General features: G+C 40.0%; 1 protein-coding gene across 1 annotated transcript in view; it reads left to right on the top strand.

Annotated features, from left to right (window-relative positions):
* Window positions 1–19,741, top strand: part of LOC137589113 (voltage-dependent calcium channel subunit alpha-2/delta-1-like) — a 69,945-nt gene that overhangs the window by 37,080 nt on the left and 13,124 nt on the right. The window contains exons 7-31 of the mRNA XM_068306599.1: window positions 1,610–1,741; window positions 2,095–2,164; window positions 2,793–2,843; window positions 3,562–3,661; window positions 6,818–6,976; window positions 7,193–7,297; window positions 7,388–7,466; window positions 7,618–7,667; window positions 7,811–7,900; window positions 8,484–8,546; window positions 9,675–9,767; window positions 9,922–9,996; window positions 10,563–10,634; window positions 10,754–10,825; window positions 10,919–10,980; window positions 11,454–11,530; window positions 15,273–15,333; window positions 15,425–15,531; window positions 17,069–17,153; window positions 17,420–17,482; window positions 18,271–18,383; window positions 18,493–18,564; window positions 19,000–19,067; window positions 19,167–19,205; window positions 19,304–19,375. Coding sequence (XP_068162700.1) covers window positions 1,610–1,741; window positions 2,095–2,164; window positions 2,793–2,843; window positions 3,562–3,661; window positions 6,818–6,976; window positions 7,193–7,297; window positions 7,388–7,466; window positions 7,618–7,667; window positions 7,811–7,900; window positions 8,484–8,546; window positions 9,675–9,767; window positions 9,922–9,996; window positions 10,563–10,634; window positions 10,754–10,825; window positions 10,919–10,980; window positions 11,454–11,530; window positions 15,273–15,333; window positions 15,425–15,531; window positions 17,069–17,153; window positions 17,420–17,482; window positions 18,271–18,383; window positions 18,493–18,564; window positions 19,000–19,067; window positions 19,167–19,205; window positions 19,304–19,375 — 2,030 coding nt within the window. The remainder of the gene's footprint in view (window positions 1–1,609; window positions 1,742–2,094; window positions 2,165–2,792; window positions 2,844–3,561; window positions 3,662–6,817; window positions 6,977–7,192; window positions 7,298–7,387; window positions 7,467–7,617; window positions 7,668–7,810; window positions 7,901–8,483; window positions 8,547–9,674; window positions 9,768–9,921; window positions 9,997–10,562; window positions 10,635–10,753; window positions 10,826–10,918; window positions 10,981–11,453; window positions 11,531–15,272; window positions 15,334–15,424; window positions 15,532–17,068; window positions 17,154–17,419; window positions 17,483–18,270; window positions 18,384–18,492; window positions 18,565–18,999; window positions 19,068–19,166; window positions 19,206–19,303; window positions 19,376–19,741) is intronic.

The following is a 19,741-nucleotide window of genomic DNA, read 5'->3' on the forward strand; positions in this document are numbered from 1 at the left end:
TGTTTCTGTCTGTTCATCTATTATGCTGAATCATTTCTGGATTGTCATTAGAAGGACATCCAGATCTGACTTCACAAAATTAAATTGAGGAACATTCAAAAATTAATGTACAGTGTTTTATAATTCATAATTTTCCGACTCCTGAATAAAAACACTTCTACAGAGACCAAGACTTTTTTTGGCAGCAATAAAAATATCGCTGGTTGTTGCTCAAGTAACTCCTGCACCCGCCACCCAAAAGATCCCATGGTTTTCTGCATAGATCTTACGGGTAAGCGGTTGGGGTGTTTGATGATGAGTTGATGGACAAGTGAAATCCTCAATGTAGTCTTTCCGTGTTAGTTCACAGTTCAGAGAAAACCACATGGGAGAAAATACCAAGACTTCCTGTATACAGACTTTCTGTAACTGATTTCACAGAAACCAGCAAGACTAATCCATTAAGGGCCATCCTCTGAGAGCAGAGAGATCAGGTCTGAACAAATTGCCACCACTTATCATTGGGACACGCTTTCCCTTACAATACCACTGGGACCCATTTAATGCCAGGTCTAAACTCTGTCTCTATCCTAAAAAGAAAAGAGGGGGGGGTGAGTGAAGAGGAGAGGGAGCGTGAGAGCAGTCAGTACAGAAAATGAGGATGAAGTGGGAGGATGAGTGTTTTTTTAGTTGTGTGACCGAACACTGCTTATTTACTCTGTTAAAGAGGTACTTTGAGTTTTTCTTGGTGGCACTTCTACCCAAACAGCTTGTTTAAATTTATTATAATTTAGAATTTAAGTTCTCATCAAAATTTACTATTCATTAGTCATTTTTAGTAATTATATTGTAGCATGGCTTCAGGGACAACAACAACATCTTATGGTGGGTTGGTCATACTGTCCTAAATACAGTCCATTAGTTGACCTAAAGTACATGAAATAAGCACTTGATTTGGAAAGAAATGACTTCATGAAAAAGTATTTTTGTTTATGCAAAAACACTTGTCAGCAATTCTTAAAAGTTGGTCCTACTGTAGAAATGTATACACTAATACGAAGAAAAAAAAAGTTTTATAAGTTCTGCCTGCAGGTGATTCATACTTTATCATTTTTGCATCAGCACATATCTGGACCTCCTGACTCATCTCTGTTGTTTCTTTAGTCCAGTTACTCTTAATAAGGTGCACACACAAACCGATTGCAGACACACATAGACACACACACAAGTATACTGTATAAGTATGAGTCATTGCTTTGACATGCAGTCCATTCTCGGCTTTTTTTTCCCCCATTAAACTAGATAGTTGAAGCATTAAGCTGGTAGGAGACAAACAGGTAAACAAAACATTTACTGTACGTCTGTCTCCCGACTCCCCCTTAAAACCATCTTGTTTTTTTCTTTTCCAGAATTATCCATTTTAGTAATTGTCATTCCTCTGAATGAAATTTTTCAGTATCCAGGAGGAGGCTTCTGTCGATATCAATGACTTATACGTTCAAATGTGCTTGAATGAGTGTCAAACATGGTTTCTCCTTTCTCAGAGAGGCATTTTTGTAGGAAAAAAATGTTGTCGAAAATCTTGACATTTTGTGCCTGTGTGATTTTTGTGATTTTGTGTGTGTTACAGCCACCATCATTCTGAATGAGCTAAATTGGACAGAGGCCTTGGAGGAAGTCTTCCGGAAAAACAAGGAGCAAGATCCATCACTTCTCTGGCAGGTGTTCGGTTCTGCCACCGGATTGGCTCGGTATTACCCAGGTGAGCAAACCGCTGACCCTGTTGTGGTCAATTATAGGGTAAAAAATTGCCACAAGTGGACATCTAATCCAGTTTTCAGTCAAATGCATTGTCACACAAATCAGTTAATTTTCTGTCAGGCTAGTTTTTTCACCTTGTTTCCACGTAGTGCTAAACTGTCATAATTGAGCCGCATTAACACGTAAAAATCGGAGTGGTCTCATCATTCCAAACTTGAAGTTCAACTTGAATCTTTTAAGACATACGAATGAAATTAAAAGGAGATAGAAGAGGATTTGACCACCATAGCGCATCTCCCCAAGCTTAAAGTGCAGTAAATATATTTCGCCTCTTTTGTTTCTCCCAAATCCCAGCATCCCCTTGGATGAACACGAGCAATTCCGCCAACAAGCTCGACCTGTACGACGTGCGCAGGCGACCGTGGTGAGTGTAGCCACTCGTGAGGGAATGCTTGCTTTGATTTCACGTCTCTGATGATCTCTCTGTCCGTAATTTCTCTAGGGCCGACGCTCATTCAGTCTAACTGTGTAGTCATATTATTATTTCCAGGGCTTTCATTTCCATGTTGCATGAACATGATTACACATAACACCATGTGTATGCAGACAGAGTTTAAAACATTTGGCATCTATGATGAGATGGGAACATTGTCATGATTAAACCACCACAAAGAAAAGTGTTCCAAGCAAAAGCTTCATTAGTCTCCTAAAAGTGATTAAATCTGGCTGGAAGCCATCAATATTCTTTTAACTTTCTTATTAAATTTCATTAGTCTCAGCTACTGAGCGCTCACATTCTGAATAAACTGTTTATTAAAGAAACAAAATGAAGAGAGATGTTAAAAGAATAAGAGTAGTCTCACTCCAAATGGGAAAGATAGATTAAGTAGTTGCTTGATTACACAATGAGAGATAGGATTAATAATTGTTGTTAAATGCGTGTTGAAGTTATGAATGATTAGATTTAAAAAGTCTTTCTTACTTTACAGTAAATGCACTTTATGTGCACGATATTCACATCTTTTTCCTGTGTCGGTTATTTTTCTCACCAGGTACATTCAGGGGGCAGCGTCACCCAAGGACATGCTGATCCTGGTGGATGCGTGAGTGATGGCCTTATTATTCATCTGTTACAGTCAGATTGTATTTTCTTTCAAGCACCAAAAAGTCCTGACGCCAGCTCAAAGACGCGCCGTCAACCAGCCAAGAGTTGCTTTGCTGCGCTCACGGCCACCTTAGTCCAGTTTAGGAATATTTAATTCCATTTTATATATTTTCATATTTTCATATTGCATTTGTAAACAGGTTTCCTTTAATGTCTTTTCTAACTTTATTTCTTACCCACTATAGTTCAACAAATATTTCCTGTGCAGGAACATGACATTGTGTATGTGCGTTATTGCCAGCATGACGTGATCCGTCTGGATTTTATCCACTTAAGTGGCGTTTTATTCGAAATGACACTCTTGGCACAGAAACGATGCCAACTGATGATGCGCTGTGATGAATGAAAAACCAAATCTGTCCACTCAGAACAGTAACAAAGTAGGAAACTGTAAAAAGAGAGCAGTTGTGATCGCGCCAGGCACCCCTGCTATAATACACAGTTTGCCTCCAGGTCAGGTTTATTTATCCATTTATAGATCCTCTTATTTGGCTGTTGTGACAACTGAAAACAGTATAACAGAGATTTTCAGAAAATTAAATGAATTACTCAAGATCTCTTCATATTAAAAAAAAAAAAGAAGAAGATGCAATTTGAGGGTTGCATTATCGTTCCTTGGTGAGGAAATAAACAGAATCTTTCTTCCCAATCCGCAGGAGCGGAAGCGTCTCAGGTTACACCCTCAAACTCATCCGCACATCCGTCAGCAAAATGCTGGAGACCCTTTCTGACGACGACTACGTGAACGTGGTCTATGTGAGTATCCCTACCTGATTTTTTCAGCAGTCAGAAGTAAAATCAATCAAATCTTTCATCGCAGGCTGAAAACTGAAAAAAATACTTCCCAAGATGTTTATATCGTAAAGGTTATGTATTTCATTTGAAAGTGTATGGATTTCTGAATGTTAATGTGATGTATTTGTGGCTTGACTGTTAATCCTGCAGCGTGAGTCACCGGTTTAAACATGGTAGTGACCTTTTAGTCACTTAATGTCATGCACATGAATGAATCTTTATTGTCACTGCATATGTGCATGGATGCATGCATACTTATTTTTTCATTTGTTTGAGTCAAAAGTATCTTCATATATACAGTATACAATATGTTTGTGTCTATCTAGGGGAACATTAATGTGTGTCTGCCTAATAGAGCGAACGGATGACACAGCTTGAGCAAACCCTGAAATGCCACAGGATAAGTTTGACAGATGAACAGGGGCTTATTTCTGACCCACGCTTTGAATCAGCTTCACATGATGTAAAAAAAAAACCCCGTGTTAGACCGATTGAAATGCTGTAAAAATCTGAGGTATAGTGCCATTCACCAACATGGGGATGGAGGAAATATTCATCCGTCATCATCCAAAGCTCCTTTGTGCTTCCTGGCAACATCATTTGGGGAGGGGGAAGGGGAACAATCACAAAGCTCCAAGAGGTTATTTCCCTCCATTGGACACATTTGTGAGTCCTTAAGGAGAAATATTGCAGGCACTGACAGTGGAGATGATTTGCAGGACAGATTTGCAGGATATGTGAAGTTGCTGTTGCTAGACTACCGATGGAGGCGTGGCTATTGAATGAGGCAGTCTGGGTTATGGAGGATATCCTCCTCGTCATCATCATCATCTTTCTTGTCCTGCCTTGCCCGTCAACACTGGCCGACGGAGTTTGAAAAGTAGTGACTGCAGTAAAAATCGCAGGTGGAAGCAGTGGTAGCAAAAAAAAGTAGTAAATAACAAACCAGAATCCGAAAATTTTACTTATTGATTTTTGTCAAGCAGACCGGTGAATCTTTAGTACTTTGAGAACACAATGGGTTGGGCTGTACCTTCCTTTTTATCGCACAAACAAGAGAAGCATTCCAGCAAATAAACATATTTCACTAAATGTCATCTGATGTTCTCAGCCTCTTCTTGTTTATCCCTTCTTATAATGGATCCCACGTGGATCCTTTCCTTTTACATCCATATTCAGTTGTGCCTGAAATCCCCCTCTTAATCTTTATTTGTCTGGTCTTTGTCTCTCTCACTAAATGGAGGATACATAAATTATTCTTCAGTTTCATTTTCAAATGAACCAGTAATTACATTTTCTTTCACTCTACTTATTAAAGCATTGGTTTATGTTTTTGTCTGGCACTTTTCAAATTAGCTCAGTGATCAGGTTTTAGAAGTTAATGAAATCAGGCAGCAGTGTAATAAGTATATTGATTTCATCCAACTCGGTCCAAAAGCATTTTTTTTAAATTATTTTTTAAGGTACAGTGTGCCTTCAGCCTTTCATGAGAAAATTGTCTACTTCAGTGGCTGAGCCTGCTCCGTGTGTGAATACATATGGAACTGGGAGGCACAAGGGTGATGTCACAGCCTTTGGAACAGCAGTTTGGCGGATTAATACCTGGGTCAGTTCAACTGATGTGAGAAAGGAAGGACTCTGACATGAAATGAAAAATAACACAACAGGTCCATCATAGAGAAGTCATGGGTAAATAAACCCTGGAAAAATGTTGTTGCCATCAAAGTATAAGTGAGATTGAAAATAAAACAAGACACAAAACTACACTTTAGAGGCTCTGCAAAAAGTATATATGGATTAAGATGTGTAAAGATGTGCAGCCACCTCTCCCTGCATGGTTGGCATCAAGCTGGACACATAAAGTCGGAGATTCCAGCACGTAGTAGCAGGACGTTCGATGCAAGCTGGGACAGCATATCCTGAGATGCAAGTAATTGGCAGAGATTTCCTGTGGGCAAGATCCTAACCACAGGAAGTTCTATCTAGAACGTTTATCAATGAGACAAAAACATAGATTGCCTCTTTTTTAACTTTTGTCCTCAAAGGGATTTCGAACAGGCACAGTACGGCCAACTCATGAGAGCCACTCACATCCTTATGGGTCCTTCTCCTTCTAGGCTGCCACAAAGTTATGCTATCAAAAACAAGAATAGATAATAGTAAAGCCAAGTTTTCTGAGATGACTTGAAAGAAAAGTATAAATTCTCCCTGCAACAAGCAACTGAAGGATCAGAAAGAAAAGGTTTTCACTGTTTTTTAAAAAGATGAGAGGATGGATGGATGCATACTAAAACTAACAATCAGTTGTGAAGATCAAAACACGTTATTTTATTAAGTTATTAAAATAGTCTCACATCAAATGTCAAACATGCAGGTGTTGTACACTTTTGTGTTGCAGGATGCTTTGATTAGACACTTTAAAGGTGATATTTGTGCTCCTCTTGTGTGTTTGCACATGCTTGAGACTGTGTGTGTCTTAATCAGCATCATGTTTGCAGTCAAGGCCAAAACAGATGTTTGGTATTAATGAGCCATGTCCCACCGCTGCATAGTTTGTGTGCGTGTGTGCGTGTGTGTGTGTGTGTGTGTGTGTGTGTGTGTGTGTGTGCGCGCGTGAGCGTGCACGCGCATGCGTGTATGGGTTTATGTGTGTGTTATACATGAATTGATTGGTTCCATCTGTTTCTCTACATTAACTATTCACTATTATTAAGCTTTCTTACTCTGTAAATGTAATTTAACCAGTTACAGGGTTGTAGGTCACTATGGTATAACCCTTTCATAACCAAATTCTTTGTTCTTTTTTTTTACCTTCTTATGCCCGTTTTCACTTCCCCACCTACTCTCCTGCCAATCCTTCCTTCTGCTCCTATAGCTCCCTTCGGTCTGTGCAGATTTGATTAAGTCTGGTTTCATTTCACACATGGCAGATCTTGATCACAACATAGCCAAAATGTTAACTTGTTACTGAAGTCGATTGATTTGTTTTTTCGTAATTTTTAAAGTCACTGCATGAACTTGTATCAAAGGGAAACTGGGCCACATATTTGAAAGAAAATATGTGCAAGTGCCTTCCCTTCCTTTCCCATCAATCCACCCCTTCCCTCTTCCATCCAGTTCAACGACAAGGCCAAGTATGCGTCGTGCTTCCAGAACCTGGTGCAAGCCAATGTCCGCAACAAGAGGATGTTGAAAGAGGCTGTGAGGAACATCACCGCCAAGGGTACCACCAACTACATAGGTGGCTTGGAGCTGGCTTTTGAGCAGCTGGCACAGGTACAACATAACAGCACACTAACTACTCGTATCCTTTCTTTTGAAAAATCAGTGTATGGCGCCCTCTTTTGGTCGGCATTTCACCTTACAGATTTCTTGTTTCTTTTACCATCTGTCACTGCACCCGTCATCCAGCAACTGTATCATTAAGACTGTATTTTCATTCTGCTACCCTTTCTTGTATTTTTTAAACACCAATATTTCACTGTGGTGTAGATGAATGTGTCGAGGGCCAACTGCAACAAGATCATAATGCTCTTCACTGACGGTGGGGAAGAAAAAGCGGAGGAGATTTTTAAAAGATACAACCCAAATCAAGCGGTGGGACTGCAAACGCAACACGTTTAGAGTGAAATTATTTTGTTGCTTTCACCATTTATCTGTTTCTTACCTTCTCCCTTTACCTCTCAGGTACGCATCTTTACATTCTCAGTAGGTCAACACAACTATGATAAAGGCCCCATTCAATGGATGGCCTGCACTAATAAAGGTACAGGAGTTTGTCACCTGAACATATTAGACGGCTGTTGTTTCAGCACTGCGTTTCACTTTGTAAATAAAATGCACTCGTTGAAGCTCTGGTCAAGGGTTGACCTATTTTCAGGTTTTTCTGGTAGAATAAACTTCCATCTTTCTCTCAGGGTACTACTATGAGATCCCCTCCAAAGGTGCCATCAGGATCAACACTCAGGTAGTCCATGAATTTCTCTTCTGGCATGCCAAAATGGTTGTGTATTCTGCCCTCTAGTGGACAGTTACCTGACACACAGCAAAATCAATCATCCCTTCTCTTTCTGTTTTTTGTTTTTTTTTTTGTTTTTTTTGTTTTTTTAGGAATACCTGGATGTTTTGGGAAGACCAATGGTTAAGGATAGCAGAAAGGCCAAACAGGTTCAGTGGACCAATGTCTACCTGGATGCGCTGGTACGTTATTTATAATACACACATTGCAGAAGATGGCGTAAAGACAGAAGATGGTATGAGACAAGAGGGGGAATAAATAAACTCATGTTGGAGCGCCACAAAGGAGAGAAGAAATCTGTTTTTTGTCAGATTAAGATTTTCCGATAACTTTTATTAAATTATGCGAAGCCTTTGCTGTTTGTCATCCGGTAAACTCAACTTCAACTCTGCTCCAGCAGTTTGTGAAATGAAATTTTTTAGTTTTTTGGTGACGCTCATGATTCTGTCAAATGTAACTGTTCGGTGGCAGTGTAGATAAGAGGAGCAGCCTGGAGAGCTGCGCCAAATGGTTTGGATATTGTCATAGTTTACTGATAAGATGCTGTGGACTTCCGTGACTGTTTCGACCTCAGAAATATCTTCGTTTTGTTCCTGGAAGTGTCTTCTTTTGGATTTGTAGCTTCCTGTCTCCCAACGACCCATTGATACCATGTTTTTATTAACTAATGCGATGATTCACATTATTGTATTGATGTATTCTATTGATTTATTTATTTGTCATGCCTGTATGCCTCATGTGTCTGTAATGTTTTTGATCTTCCAGGAGCTTGGCTTGGTCATCACTGGAACTCTGCCTGTCTTCAACAAGACAAATATGGGAACAAAGGTAGTGACAATCTGTATTTTTAATGCAATTTTCTAATATATGGACACAGCACACCTACGCTTTTTTTTGATGTACAAGCAAAATCTGAGATACAAGCCATGCTTCAGGACACCACCGCTAGTTGGCGGATGGATACAACATCAGCTGAGAACACATCTCAATCTTTCCCACCTGTTGGAGGATGGACACGACATCCATTGAGGCTGGAACTCCTTCTTGTGACTCTTGTGTTTTCTTTTTTTCACACTTTGTCATTGTTTACATGACTTCTATAGAATTAATTCTGCACAGGCAAAGTATGCATGTCTGTTGGTTTATCAAAAATGTTTTTTCATAGTTTAGAGGGTTTGGAGGCTTTCCTTACAATGCTGGAACGTATTAAAATGATTTTAGTTGTTTTAAATGGGAAAATGCTGTTAGACTAATGACTTACTCACTCGTTCGTAAACTTCTACCTCGAGGTACTACTGTTCATGTGTGTGTGTGTGTGTGTGTGTGTGTGTGTGTGTGTGTGTACTGTATATATACATATTATTATACTTGTACATGTGTCTCAAATCACTCACTTGTCATCTTTCAAATCCATCGTCTCAGAAATTGTCTGATTATGGACATATACCATCTCTGTGAAAGTCTGACCACATGAGACAATTCTGCAAGTTCGTGACGCACTATAATGTTTACCAGACGAAAAACACGCAAAAGAAATGCCCCCAATTACCTTCTCATCCCTAACTTTTATCCTGGTCTTTCTTGTGGCCCTTCCTCATATCCTTTGTTGATGCTGAGGTCCCTCAAAGCTCTCCCACGTGCCTCTGCAGGAAGAGAATCTGGCATGTCATAAAGTAAATGTCAGAAAGGGATCAAACCTACAGAGAGACAAATAATCCAGTAGCTTAAGTGCTTCAAGATGAGTTTACATGTCTTCATGGAAGGACTCGGGGTTACCTCCACCATAGACGAAAACGAGGGCTTGGAAATGCCTTGTCTGTGACTCACAGCAGCGTATAAAAGCCTTCTAGGAGACTGTCCAGATTTCTATTTCACTCCTATTTCTTCACAATTGTTCAGAATGCTCAGGGGGAAAAATAACTAGACTCATGAGTGGCTGTTTTGGTTTTCTGTCAGAAATCTCCAAAAATTCAGAACCAGCTCATCCTGGGGGTTATGGGTATTGACGTTTCCCTGGAAGACATCAAGAGATTGACGCCCCGGTTCACTGTAAGAACACACACTACATGAATATACACCCTCAGGACCCACCCTATTGATGTGTTAAATGTTGCACTTCGTACCTGACTCATTTTTCACTCTTTCATTCACATGCATCTCTCTGGCTTTTTCTTTTTTTGTGTTTTTTTTTTTTCTACTGCAGTTTGGTCCAAATGGCTACTACTTTGCCATTGATCCCAATGGATATGTGCTGCTCCACCCCAATCTCCAGCCACTGGTAGGCAAAATCAGTTGTGTTTCAGAACACCCTTTTTGTCGGGGGTAACAGCTTAAGTTTTTTTACTAATTTTGTTAATGTCAGGTTGGTCCAAAAAACATGAAACATTTGAGAGTCGAGGCTTTGCAATCTGAGCTGCATGATAGAATTTCAGCAACCCGGTCTTATGCATTGCAGAATAAATCTTTGCAGAAACATTCATCTCTGTCACCTTGCAAATATTATGTTACTGTGCAACTGACATTGCACAGCAAATCCTGAATCACCTCTCTGGCTTTGATTGTATGATTTGGCTGACGTTTTTGTTTTATATCCTGATTATATAGGTCCAGAATTACATTTGTTGAAACTCGATGACCTTTCAAATATAAGCCTTTCCTTTAAGCTACACATGGACGGACAAATTACATGCAATAATAGTCTGTGTTCACAGTTGTATTTGTTCACAATTAGCTCCCTTTTCAAACATAAATATAAAAATATAATTTAAAAAACAGATACTCTGTAAATTATTTCTGCATTTTTCACCTAAATTCTACAGATTAATTGTTTGCATTTCCATGCAGACCGCCAAATTTCACGAACCGGTGACACTGGACTTCCTGGATGCAGAGCTGGAGAATGACCTCAAAGTAGAGGTTTGGAAAATAGATTACTCCACTTCTCTTGATTCATGAGCTCGTATCAGAACATGGGCCATTTTCCTTTCAGGATGCAGCATGTTTTCTATTCTAATGAACTTATTTTTGATCAACAGTTAAGGCGAAAAATGATCGATGCGGAAACAGGGAATTATACCATGATTACGTTGGTCAAATCCCAAGATGAGGTAATTAAATATTAAAGGACATTTGAGTGTGTTAATGCTAGAAACATATTTGTTTGAAAATGTAAAGCACTGACCGAACTGTTTCCCTCAAAGCGCTACATTGACGTAGGTCAGAGAACTTACAATTTTGCACCGGTGAAGGGGACTGATTACAGGTAAATATCACATGAAGAGTGTGTCTGATGTTCTGATTAATCTGTTGTGTGTATAAAGTACTTTTTTCCATACACTAGTCCAGAAATGGAGGAACTCCAGATGCTTTGTACTGACAGAGGCTCATCTTAACGTCTAACAAATGCTTTGTTCTCACTGGGACTGGGACTGGGTGGTGGTGTTAAGGTCCAGAAAAAGTCCAGACACAAAGCTTGAGTTGATGTCATGAGGGCCCGAATATTTATCTTCTATCTGGAAAAAAGCTCGCAAAGATGTTCTGCCAGGATAATTTTCATGCCACAATGATTTTACTCGAAAGAAATACAGAAACGTTCACAATGTGCATTTATGTATTGAGTCAACAGTTGATCAAGATTGTATGCATAACGTTAAAGCACTGAAACAAAATATTGATGTGTAAATATTTTTCCAATTTTCGTTGATATGCATGCAATTATTGTGTGTCCTCTCTCAGCCTGGCCCTCGTCCTTCCTGAGTACAGTCTGCACTACATCCAAGCTAAAATCGGCGACACAATCACCCAGGCAAAATGTAAGTGCTATCTAAATCAGTTTAGGATCATGTGTTATTCTTAGTCTTTCCACTCAGTAACATTTTCCTTGCATTTACACGGGCAGCAGACAAATGTTGTCAGTTGGAAAACAACCACTAATGTTCTCCAGAATCATTATTACTCTCCTTGTAAGGCTGATAAACACTTGTGCCTCAGCTTATACTTCCCATCCATCACATGCTCATGTACACACAGATGTACACACACACACACACACACACTCTCAGAATTAATCGACACAGATGCCAGTGACCCGCCCCCTGTTTGCTAACAAACTGAAAACCCTCTTCTTTTTTTTTTTTGGTGCTGATCAAAGTTGTCATCACCAGACCAGCAGGACGAGTGGCTCCGTGTCCATTTTAACACGTATCGTCCTCAAAAAGTCATTTTCAGCCAAGCGCCTCAATGTGTGTATATTTATGTCCATCCTAAAGCATATTGGATGTGATACAGCGGATCAGAGGTTCCATATGTGCGTCTCACGTCTCTATTGGCCCTGTCTGTTTCCACTAGTAAAATATGTCATTGGCTCATCGTGTTACTCAAAGGAACACTTTATTGGCTGTGTGTGTGTGTGTGTGTGTGTGTGTGTGTGTGTGTGTGTGTTTGCACTACAGGAAAGGTGGAGCCATCTAATTTTATGTTGCCCTAGTAGCTGAAAAATCAAGCTTTAAAGAACATATTGGTGCTGCACAAAGTGCAACTAATGGTGCAACTGCTAGTGCTTTTAGGATTCAAGTGGTGGGAAAAAAATAAATGAAAGCAATACAGTGTGTCGTGTAATAGTTGTAATGTTAAAACATTAAAACTTTTTTTTCTGAAGGCTTTCTCACAGTGTAAGGCTCAGCTTTTCATCAAATAAGCACACGTCATGCTCTGTTTATGTGATGAAAACTGAGTCTGCAATCACAGAACTGTACTGTACGTTCTGAGGACATTGTATTGACTTGCGTTCAACACCCAGAGGTTAACTTTAAGCCGTTGCTGTCACAGCTAAAAATGTCAATCTTCAACTCTAAACCTGCAACTTTAAAGAATCAGGTCACATAAAAGTTTTACTCATCCACATTACAACTGGAAATCAAGGGAAACTTTTCCATGTAAGAATAAATACAGAAAAAAGAACTTGTGGAATCTCACAGAAAAGTAAGATTGAAACATTGCCCCCCAAGTACCTGGGGACTTTCTTGAAATTTAAAAGAAAACCAAGTAAACAAGAAAAATAACATTCAGCTTGCATGGCACCCCAAGATCCCAAATGGATTTAAAAATATGTTGTTTTCACCCTTTTGAAGCTAAAATCCCTGGAGCCTTTAAGCTAAAGGCATTCTCATGCTACTCATCTCATGAACAAACATGTTTTCCGTTGTTTGGGTGAATCCTGCAGGACTGTGTTGTCATGAAATGTTTTAGTGGAGTAAGAACCTTAACTTAACTTTCCATCTGCATGGGACTTAATAGATGACCATAGATAATAACTCATCCATGAATTCTTCTTGTCACCAAAACACCTAGTAGAATTGAACATAATTGATCTGAGGGTACAGAAATCACTACTAATAAGACTCCAGGACTAATTATTACACAAACCACACATATATTCATTTTCATGTGCAGTAATTAACCCTATGTGAGGTTAAAAATCCCATTTTCTTTCATTTTAATTTCCTTAAACTCTGAATGTGTTGTAGTGTTATTAACAATATTCTTATTCAAGGCATATTTGAATAAAATATTGTAACCGTATTGGCTTCTTTGTCCTTCGCTGCTCCTCTTTCCCATTCATTCTCCTCCCTCCTCCTCTGACCTACTCTACTCCTGACTATTCCTGGTGTGTTGGACCTAACCCCCCCCTCCTACAGCATTTTTGGGCAAGTATTCTCCTCCTGTGCTTTAGCTCATCACCCCTGCTGTCAAACTCTGGATGCAACTTCCCATCAACTCATTTCGACTAACTCATTTATGGTGTCACAGATTCACAAGCACAGAAGCATTTTCCTCATGATCTGTTTACCTTCATTTACAAGCTTGTGCTTAAAGTTGCTCATTACTCTCCACTGAATTAAGCCGGCAGCTGCTCTCAGACACAACGCTTCGCATGCAACTCGCATCCACTCAATGTGTGCATGTGTGTATTTAACCCCCCACCTGTGCCAATGGCCTTCAGATGTGGTTTTTGCATTAACTCATAGCAGGAAGAACAGGATGTTAGAATTATAACTTTATGCCTTCATCTTTAAATAAGTCTGTGCCCAAACAAGAGCTGGTGCTTGACTTTTTGAGTAGCCCTCCCTCCCTCTGCTTGTCTTTTTGTTTGCTTTGCCATTAGTTCTATCTGCTTTGTGCTCATTGAATTAAAACTGTTTGAAATCTCTGATTTTTTTTTGTTTGTTTTTGACTTTTTCAGATGTGACTATAACTGTCCGTGTGTATAAATGTTTAAAACACCAAGCGAACCTGTCACTTTGTTTTCCCAGTGGCCACATTTGTAACACGTTTGTTAAGACCCGTTCTCGCTTTACACATTTCCTTGAGTGACGTTGATTTGTGCTGAAATACGTTCACATTTTGGAAGGATTGTTGCTACATGTCTCAGATATTTTACCAATACAGTTCTTGGGAGGCATGTCATCATTAGCTTAAAGAGGCGTGTGAAAGTGCAGAAAATATAAGCAGTCGTCACTCCCCAAACCTCCCTGCTATCCATCATTACTGGATACTTTGTTGAATTAGTAAGCGGTGACTGAATATCAAAGAAAAAGCACATGGGTGTAATTATTTCCCAATCATAAGCACCAAAGAGGACAGAGAGTAGCCAATGTCGTCATGAGAAATTTTTCTGCACAGTATAATCGACTGTCAACGCGACATACTTTGGAGAATGTCAAAGGAACGTTAAGTTTATGAGCTGTGCTTAATATTGTGCCTATGTGTGGTATTGTAAAAGAAATACAACACTGAAGCATAGATTTAGTACGTCACCAAAAGAATGTTAGTACGGATGCTAAAAATTCATCTTCACTTTATTAAGTCCTGAACACCTCTCCTCGTGTTCTCCATCATGCACTGTCTCCATTTACATCCAAACCCATAAAACCTTTTTTGCTTGTAATCCCAATATTTCTATTCAGGACAAGCTCTGTGAATAAAATATTGTGTCACCTTTGATCCTTGTGGTTTTACCCTGCCTTCTCTTCCCTCTCTTTTCCCTCTTGTCTTTTCCTTCCCCTGCGGATGACTATCTCGTTCGCTCACTTTCTCTCTGCTGGGATTTTTTTCCACTCCAGGGAAAAATGGCAAGTATTTTATCCTTTTACTTTCATCTCACAGCTCCTGGTTTCGAGCCTTGTTCGTCATTTATCCGGCATGACTAAGTCTGTAACTGATGTTCTGCTGTCTGCGTGCAGTTTTTGAGAATTATGTGATATAACTATTTGTTTTAACGTACCAACCGTGACTTTCCATGGCTTCCTTGCTGTTTAGCTTGATATTTTAAGTGTAGAATCATAGCGATATGAAGGATGGATGCTGCGTTATTGATTGTCTCTAGCTGTGGAGTTAAATGTGTTTCATATTTGAGCTGTATTCAACAGGTGTTACATTCTGTCCAGTGGAGCTTCATCTCACCTGCTAACATTTATTATTTCATTTTGTTTGTAACCTCTTTAAAATTGAACCTGCATCATAGGAGAATTCATAACAGTTTATTCCTTTTGCCAGTTTCTGAAAGCCTGCTGGCTGATAAGTTTGACGAATACGGCTACACGCTTATTGCACCGAGGTAAGATGACTCGTGTGTGTATGTCAGAGCAATATGAATAAAACAACGGTATCCACTTATATTAGTTCATTATACATCTCATTTTGTACAGGATGTACTGCAAGGACTTAAAGCCACCTGACAAGAACAAGAACAACACAGAGTTCCTCATGGAATTCAATGATTACATTGACACAAAAACTCCAAACCACCCCATGTGTGAGTATTGAAAAAAAAAAAAATCCAATCATTTGCATCACAAAGAGCTGCATTATTTGCTTTATTGTGCGTGTACATGCAGATGGATGTCAGCCATATGGCTCGGTGTCAAGATGTGCATTGAAAATTTTAATAGACGAGCGTCAGGCGAAACCTATTCCCACAGGTCTCTCTTATTGCAGTGAAATAGTGGTCTGGCTGTGTGGTGTGCATGACCAGGCAAAGCTCTGTGATGTGGAACCCCAATGTTCGTGTTACCCATTTGATGCTAACTATGAAAGTCTGACCATCACACGCCTGAGTGCACATGTGTGAGGCACGTCGGCTGGGATGTGACACACACATTCTCGCACACGCACAAATGTTCACCAGTAGTATGCCTTCCACACCACGCCCATAGCCACCCGGCCTCATCCAATTACTGTGTGTTTGTGAGAAAGAACAGGACACGTCAAGCCAGGAGTGCAAGAGCAGCAATTAAACACAAATCAGAGGGCAGCGACCTTCTCCAGAACATCTGACTGATGCATTAGCATCCAGCCATTTCTTAAAAAAAGAAGAAAAAAAAACCCCCATTGATACAATCATTCATAATGTTCCCTGGTATTTGTAAGAGATCTATAAAAGTTTGACAATTCAAGTTCGGGAACAGCATCAATCCAATAAAAGTTTTCAGCCCATTGAAATATTGCTCTCCCCATTATTAGCTGCTAGTTTAATGGAGTCCACGGGGAGTTCAGAGAGGCAGAGAAAGAGAGGAGTGCAGCCCATGTGGACTATTGGCGGCTTGAGTATCGTTACACGCTTTGCTTGGTTAAGCCACTGCAGTGGCGAAAAAGTTGAAGTACATTAGAAATTCCTTGGCTGTCTTCAATAAAAGACCCCTAATGAAAACCACTGCACCAGGAGGGAAGGTGGACTGGGGAGGGGAATAAAGTGTTGCGCCAGCTGTTTTCTCTGATGTGTGTGGTGTGTCATAAAGATTGGTTGAGGTGGTGGGGGTAAATCGACTAGCCTCCATGTTAATGGACTGAAGCGGGTTGTCAGGGGCTTCAAAGTGGCCGGTACAGCCCCCAAAATCCTGTTAGGTTTGTCATGTGGTCCTACACCTTTACCAACCCACCATCCACACCTTGTCAGCATCAGGCACATGCATCAATATTGTTTTTGTGAATTTAAATACAGCTTTTATTGCTTTATTTTGTTGTTGTAAATTTAGGTCTTTAGGTAGTGCATTTGGTTCTTTTTGCATGCTCAAATTCATCAAATTAGGACAATCAGAGATTAGTTGTACATCCGCTGAAGCTTATTTTCAGTCTATTTTAATTTAATTGTGAATGTGAACTTTTCTGCCTGCTGATGCTCCTTAGGCCTTTACACAGATTCCAGTCATGCAGACCACACAGGCTGGAGAAAACAACAAACATCAGCTCATAAGGATGTGAAGCTTTAAATCTGATCAAAGACTGGAGAGTTAAACATTTACACATTTGATATTGAAGAAGACTGTTGCTCAAGTTGCATTTTTGCTGTTTAGGCAATCAGGACCTTGTGAACCGATTGCTCCTTGATGCTGGTATCACCGCGGAGCTAATCAAGACCTGGAAAAAAAATGAGTTTCTGTAAGTTGAGTGCCTTTTTTTTTTTTTTTTAACCACCCATGTTTTTGTCACTCGTTTATACTTAAATGTAGCACCTTTTTTTATGAACTTATTCACTGAAAGCAGCAGCTACAAAGTACCTGGTATTTGGTTTTAGTCCAAATGGAAGAATTGAATACAGACCGTACAAATATTTCAGCATCACCTGCAAATGTCATGCAGACGTAAAGCACATTCTGGGTTTTTGTAACTGGATGTTTTATGGCTTTATCTTCTCTGCTTGTCAGGCATGGTGTTGTGGCCAGATTTGTTGCCACTGATGGAGGAATTACACGGGTCTATCCCAAAAGGTACATGTCAAGCTAATGCAGGATGTGGTTGATTTATGCACACGGGGAAGGAGGTTATAATATGTTTCGGATTATCCAATGGAAGATGATAGTCTGCTCAGAAAGCTGTAGATAACCAATACAGTGTTTAAATTCCATAAATAATATTTGGAAGAGTGGCTCAGTGGTGGAGCGGGCGGTAGAGCGGGTCGTCCAATGTTCCTAGAACAGTGGTTCGATTCCCGTTCCCACCCAAAAATCACCTGGAGTGTTAGCTGATTGGTGTCAGTTCACTTCCGGTGCACTGCCGAGGCGCCCTTGAGCAAGGCGCTGTCCCCCTTACAAGTTGCTCATTTGGGCGCACCACAAAGGGGCTGCCCGTCACTCTACCTCCTCTGCATGCGTACAGGCCCCCTCTGTGTGAAAATGTCTGTTAACACGTTCAACTAATTATAATGTGCCACTAATTTCCCTTCGGGGATTAAAATCAGTATATATACTGTATATTAAAATACAGTAAAATATACTGTTGTAGGGCGACACAGTCACGGCAAAGCCAACCATAGCTCCTTATCTCAATACACTCAAAAGTTACTCACCTGAAATCTTGTAGTTGAGGTTGGAGTGTGGACTGAATGAGAAACTGAATATAGCTGTTCTTGGATACTCGATGACCCTCCGGACAATGGCTGGTTGAGCTGTAGACATCACAATCCTACCAGAAAGGATATTTCAGAATTAAAAAAGAATTATAGCAATACAGCACTTCAAAAGTCTGTTATGTGTTGCTTAAAAAATGTGTTTGACAGTGCTGGGCTGTCCTGGGAGGAAGAGGCAGAAACGTACGAATCAAGTTTCTACAAACGGAGTTTAGACAATGACCTGTACATCTTCACTCCATCCCCCTACTCGAAAGAGAACGGTGAGTTAAAAACCAGTATATACGGGTGTGTTTTCCCGTCTCTGTGTGTACAGACACACACACCCACACACATCTGTGCATTGCTTTTATTTTTATTTATTTTTTACAGCAAGCGATGAGTCGGTTCTGGTGAGCAGAGCGGTAAATATCGTTGTGAATGACATCACACTCCAACCAGCTGGTGAGGATACACACACACACTCTCCCATGAAGACAAATAGAGCTTTATATTTACACGCTTATGCCTCTCAATTCTCAAGCTGTCTCCCTCACTCGCTGGCTGCTACTTCAAAACTCACTTACACTCACAACTACAGTACATGTCTCATTTACACACCTACAGTTTGAACCTTATAGACTCAACCCTTTTCATGCTTTTACGTATTCGGGCACACACACATACTGAGGTTCTCATTTACACACCGCTACTTCTCATTTGTCTATTTCTCCCTCTCACTCTGACATGTACACACAAACGCACACTCAAGCCACACATCAAGTTGTCTCAGTTTTCTTGTGATCTTTGGCCAAGTTTGCATTTTCTAAGTTCAGAGAGTAAAGTTGACACGGAGGTCCAACATGATCTAGGATGTCTGGCTTTTGTGTTTGATCCCAGTGGTCGGAGTGAAGTTGGACATCAGTGCCTGGATGGAGAGCTTCATCAACGCCACGCAGAGAAAGAATGTGCGTAGATTGTATCGGCATGATGCATACACACAAGGACACACACGCACTCGATCCAGACTATGACTCATTGTTCCGTCTGCTCTACTGTATTTCTAGTGCAACGATGAGATCTGTGGCTGTCAGCGAAACCACCCGGTGAGAGGATGAAGAGCATATGTAGAATTTTCTGCTGTTAAGGTTGTAAATGAGTATAATGAGCATGTTGGGTTGATTTCATCTCTCTTTGAATCTAGTATGTAGACTGTGTCCTTTTGGATGACGGGGGCTTCCTGGTAATGTCTAATAAAGATGAGGATATTGATCAGGTGAGCCACTGAATTTCACATTCACTGTAGAACACAGCCAGTCAGATCCTCTGTTTTCAGACAAAGTTATGAAATATCTGTGTGTATTTGCGTCATTTAATGGAGCAAATGGAGTTTGCTCAGCTTTAATCTCTCCCCAGACTGGAAATAATGTGACATTCTACGTGAACAAAAAGCCAGACAATGCAATTGAAAGTTTTGCTAATTAAATTTTCAACCAACCAACAGAGATGGAATGATTAATGAACAATTCACAAATGATCTGACATTTAAAATGTTCCACTAATTTAATCTTGATTATGTCAATTATATCCATTCATCCTTTCTTCAATGCGACAGATACGTTCGGTCATGTGCCTTTTATAC

The sequence above is a fragment of the Antennarius striatus genome, chromosome 22 (genome assembly GCF_040054535.1).
Source record: "Antennarius striatus isolate MH-2024 chromosome 22, ASM4005453v1, whole genome shotgun sequence".
NCBI lineage: Eukaryota > Metazoa > Chordata > Actinopteri > Lophiiformes > Antennariidae > Antennarius > Antennarius striatus.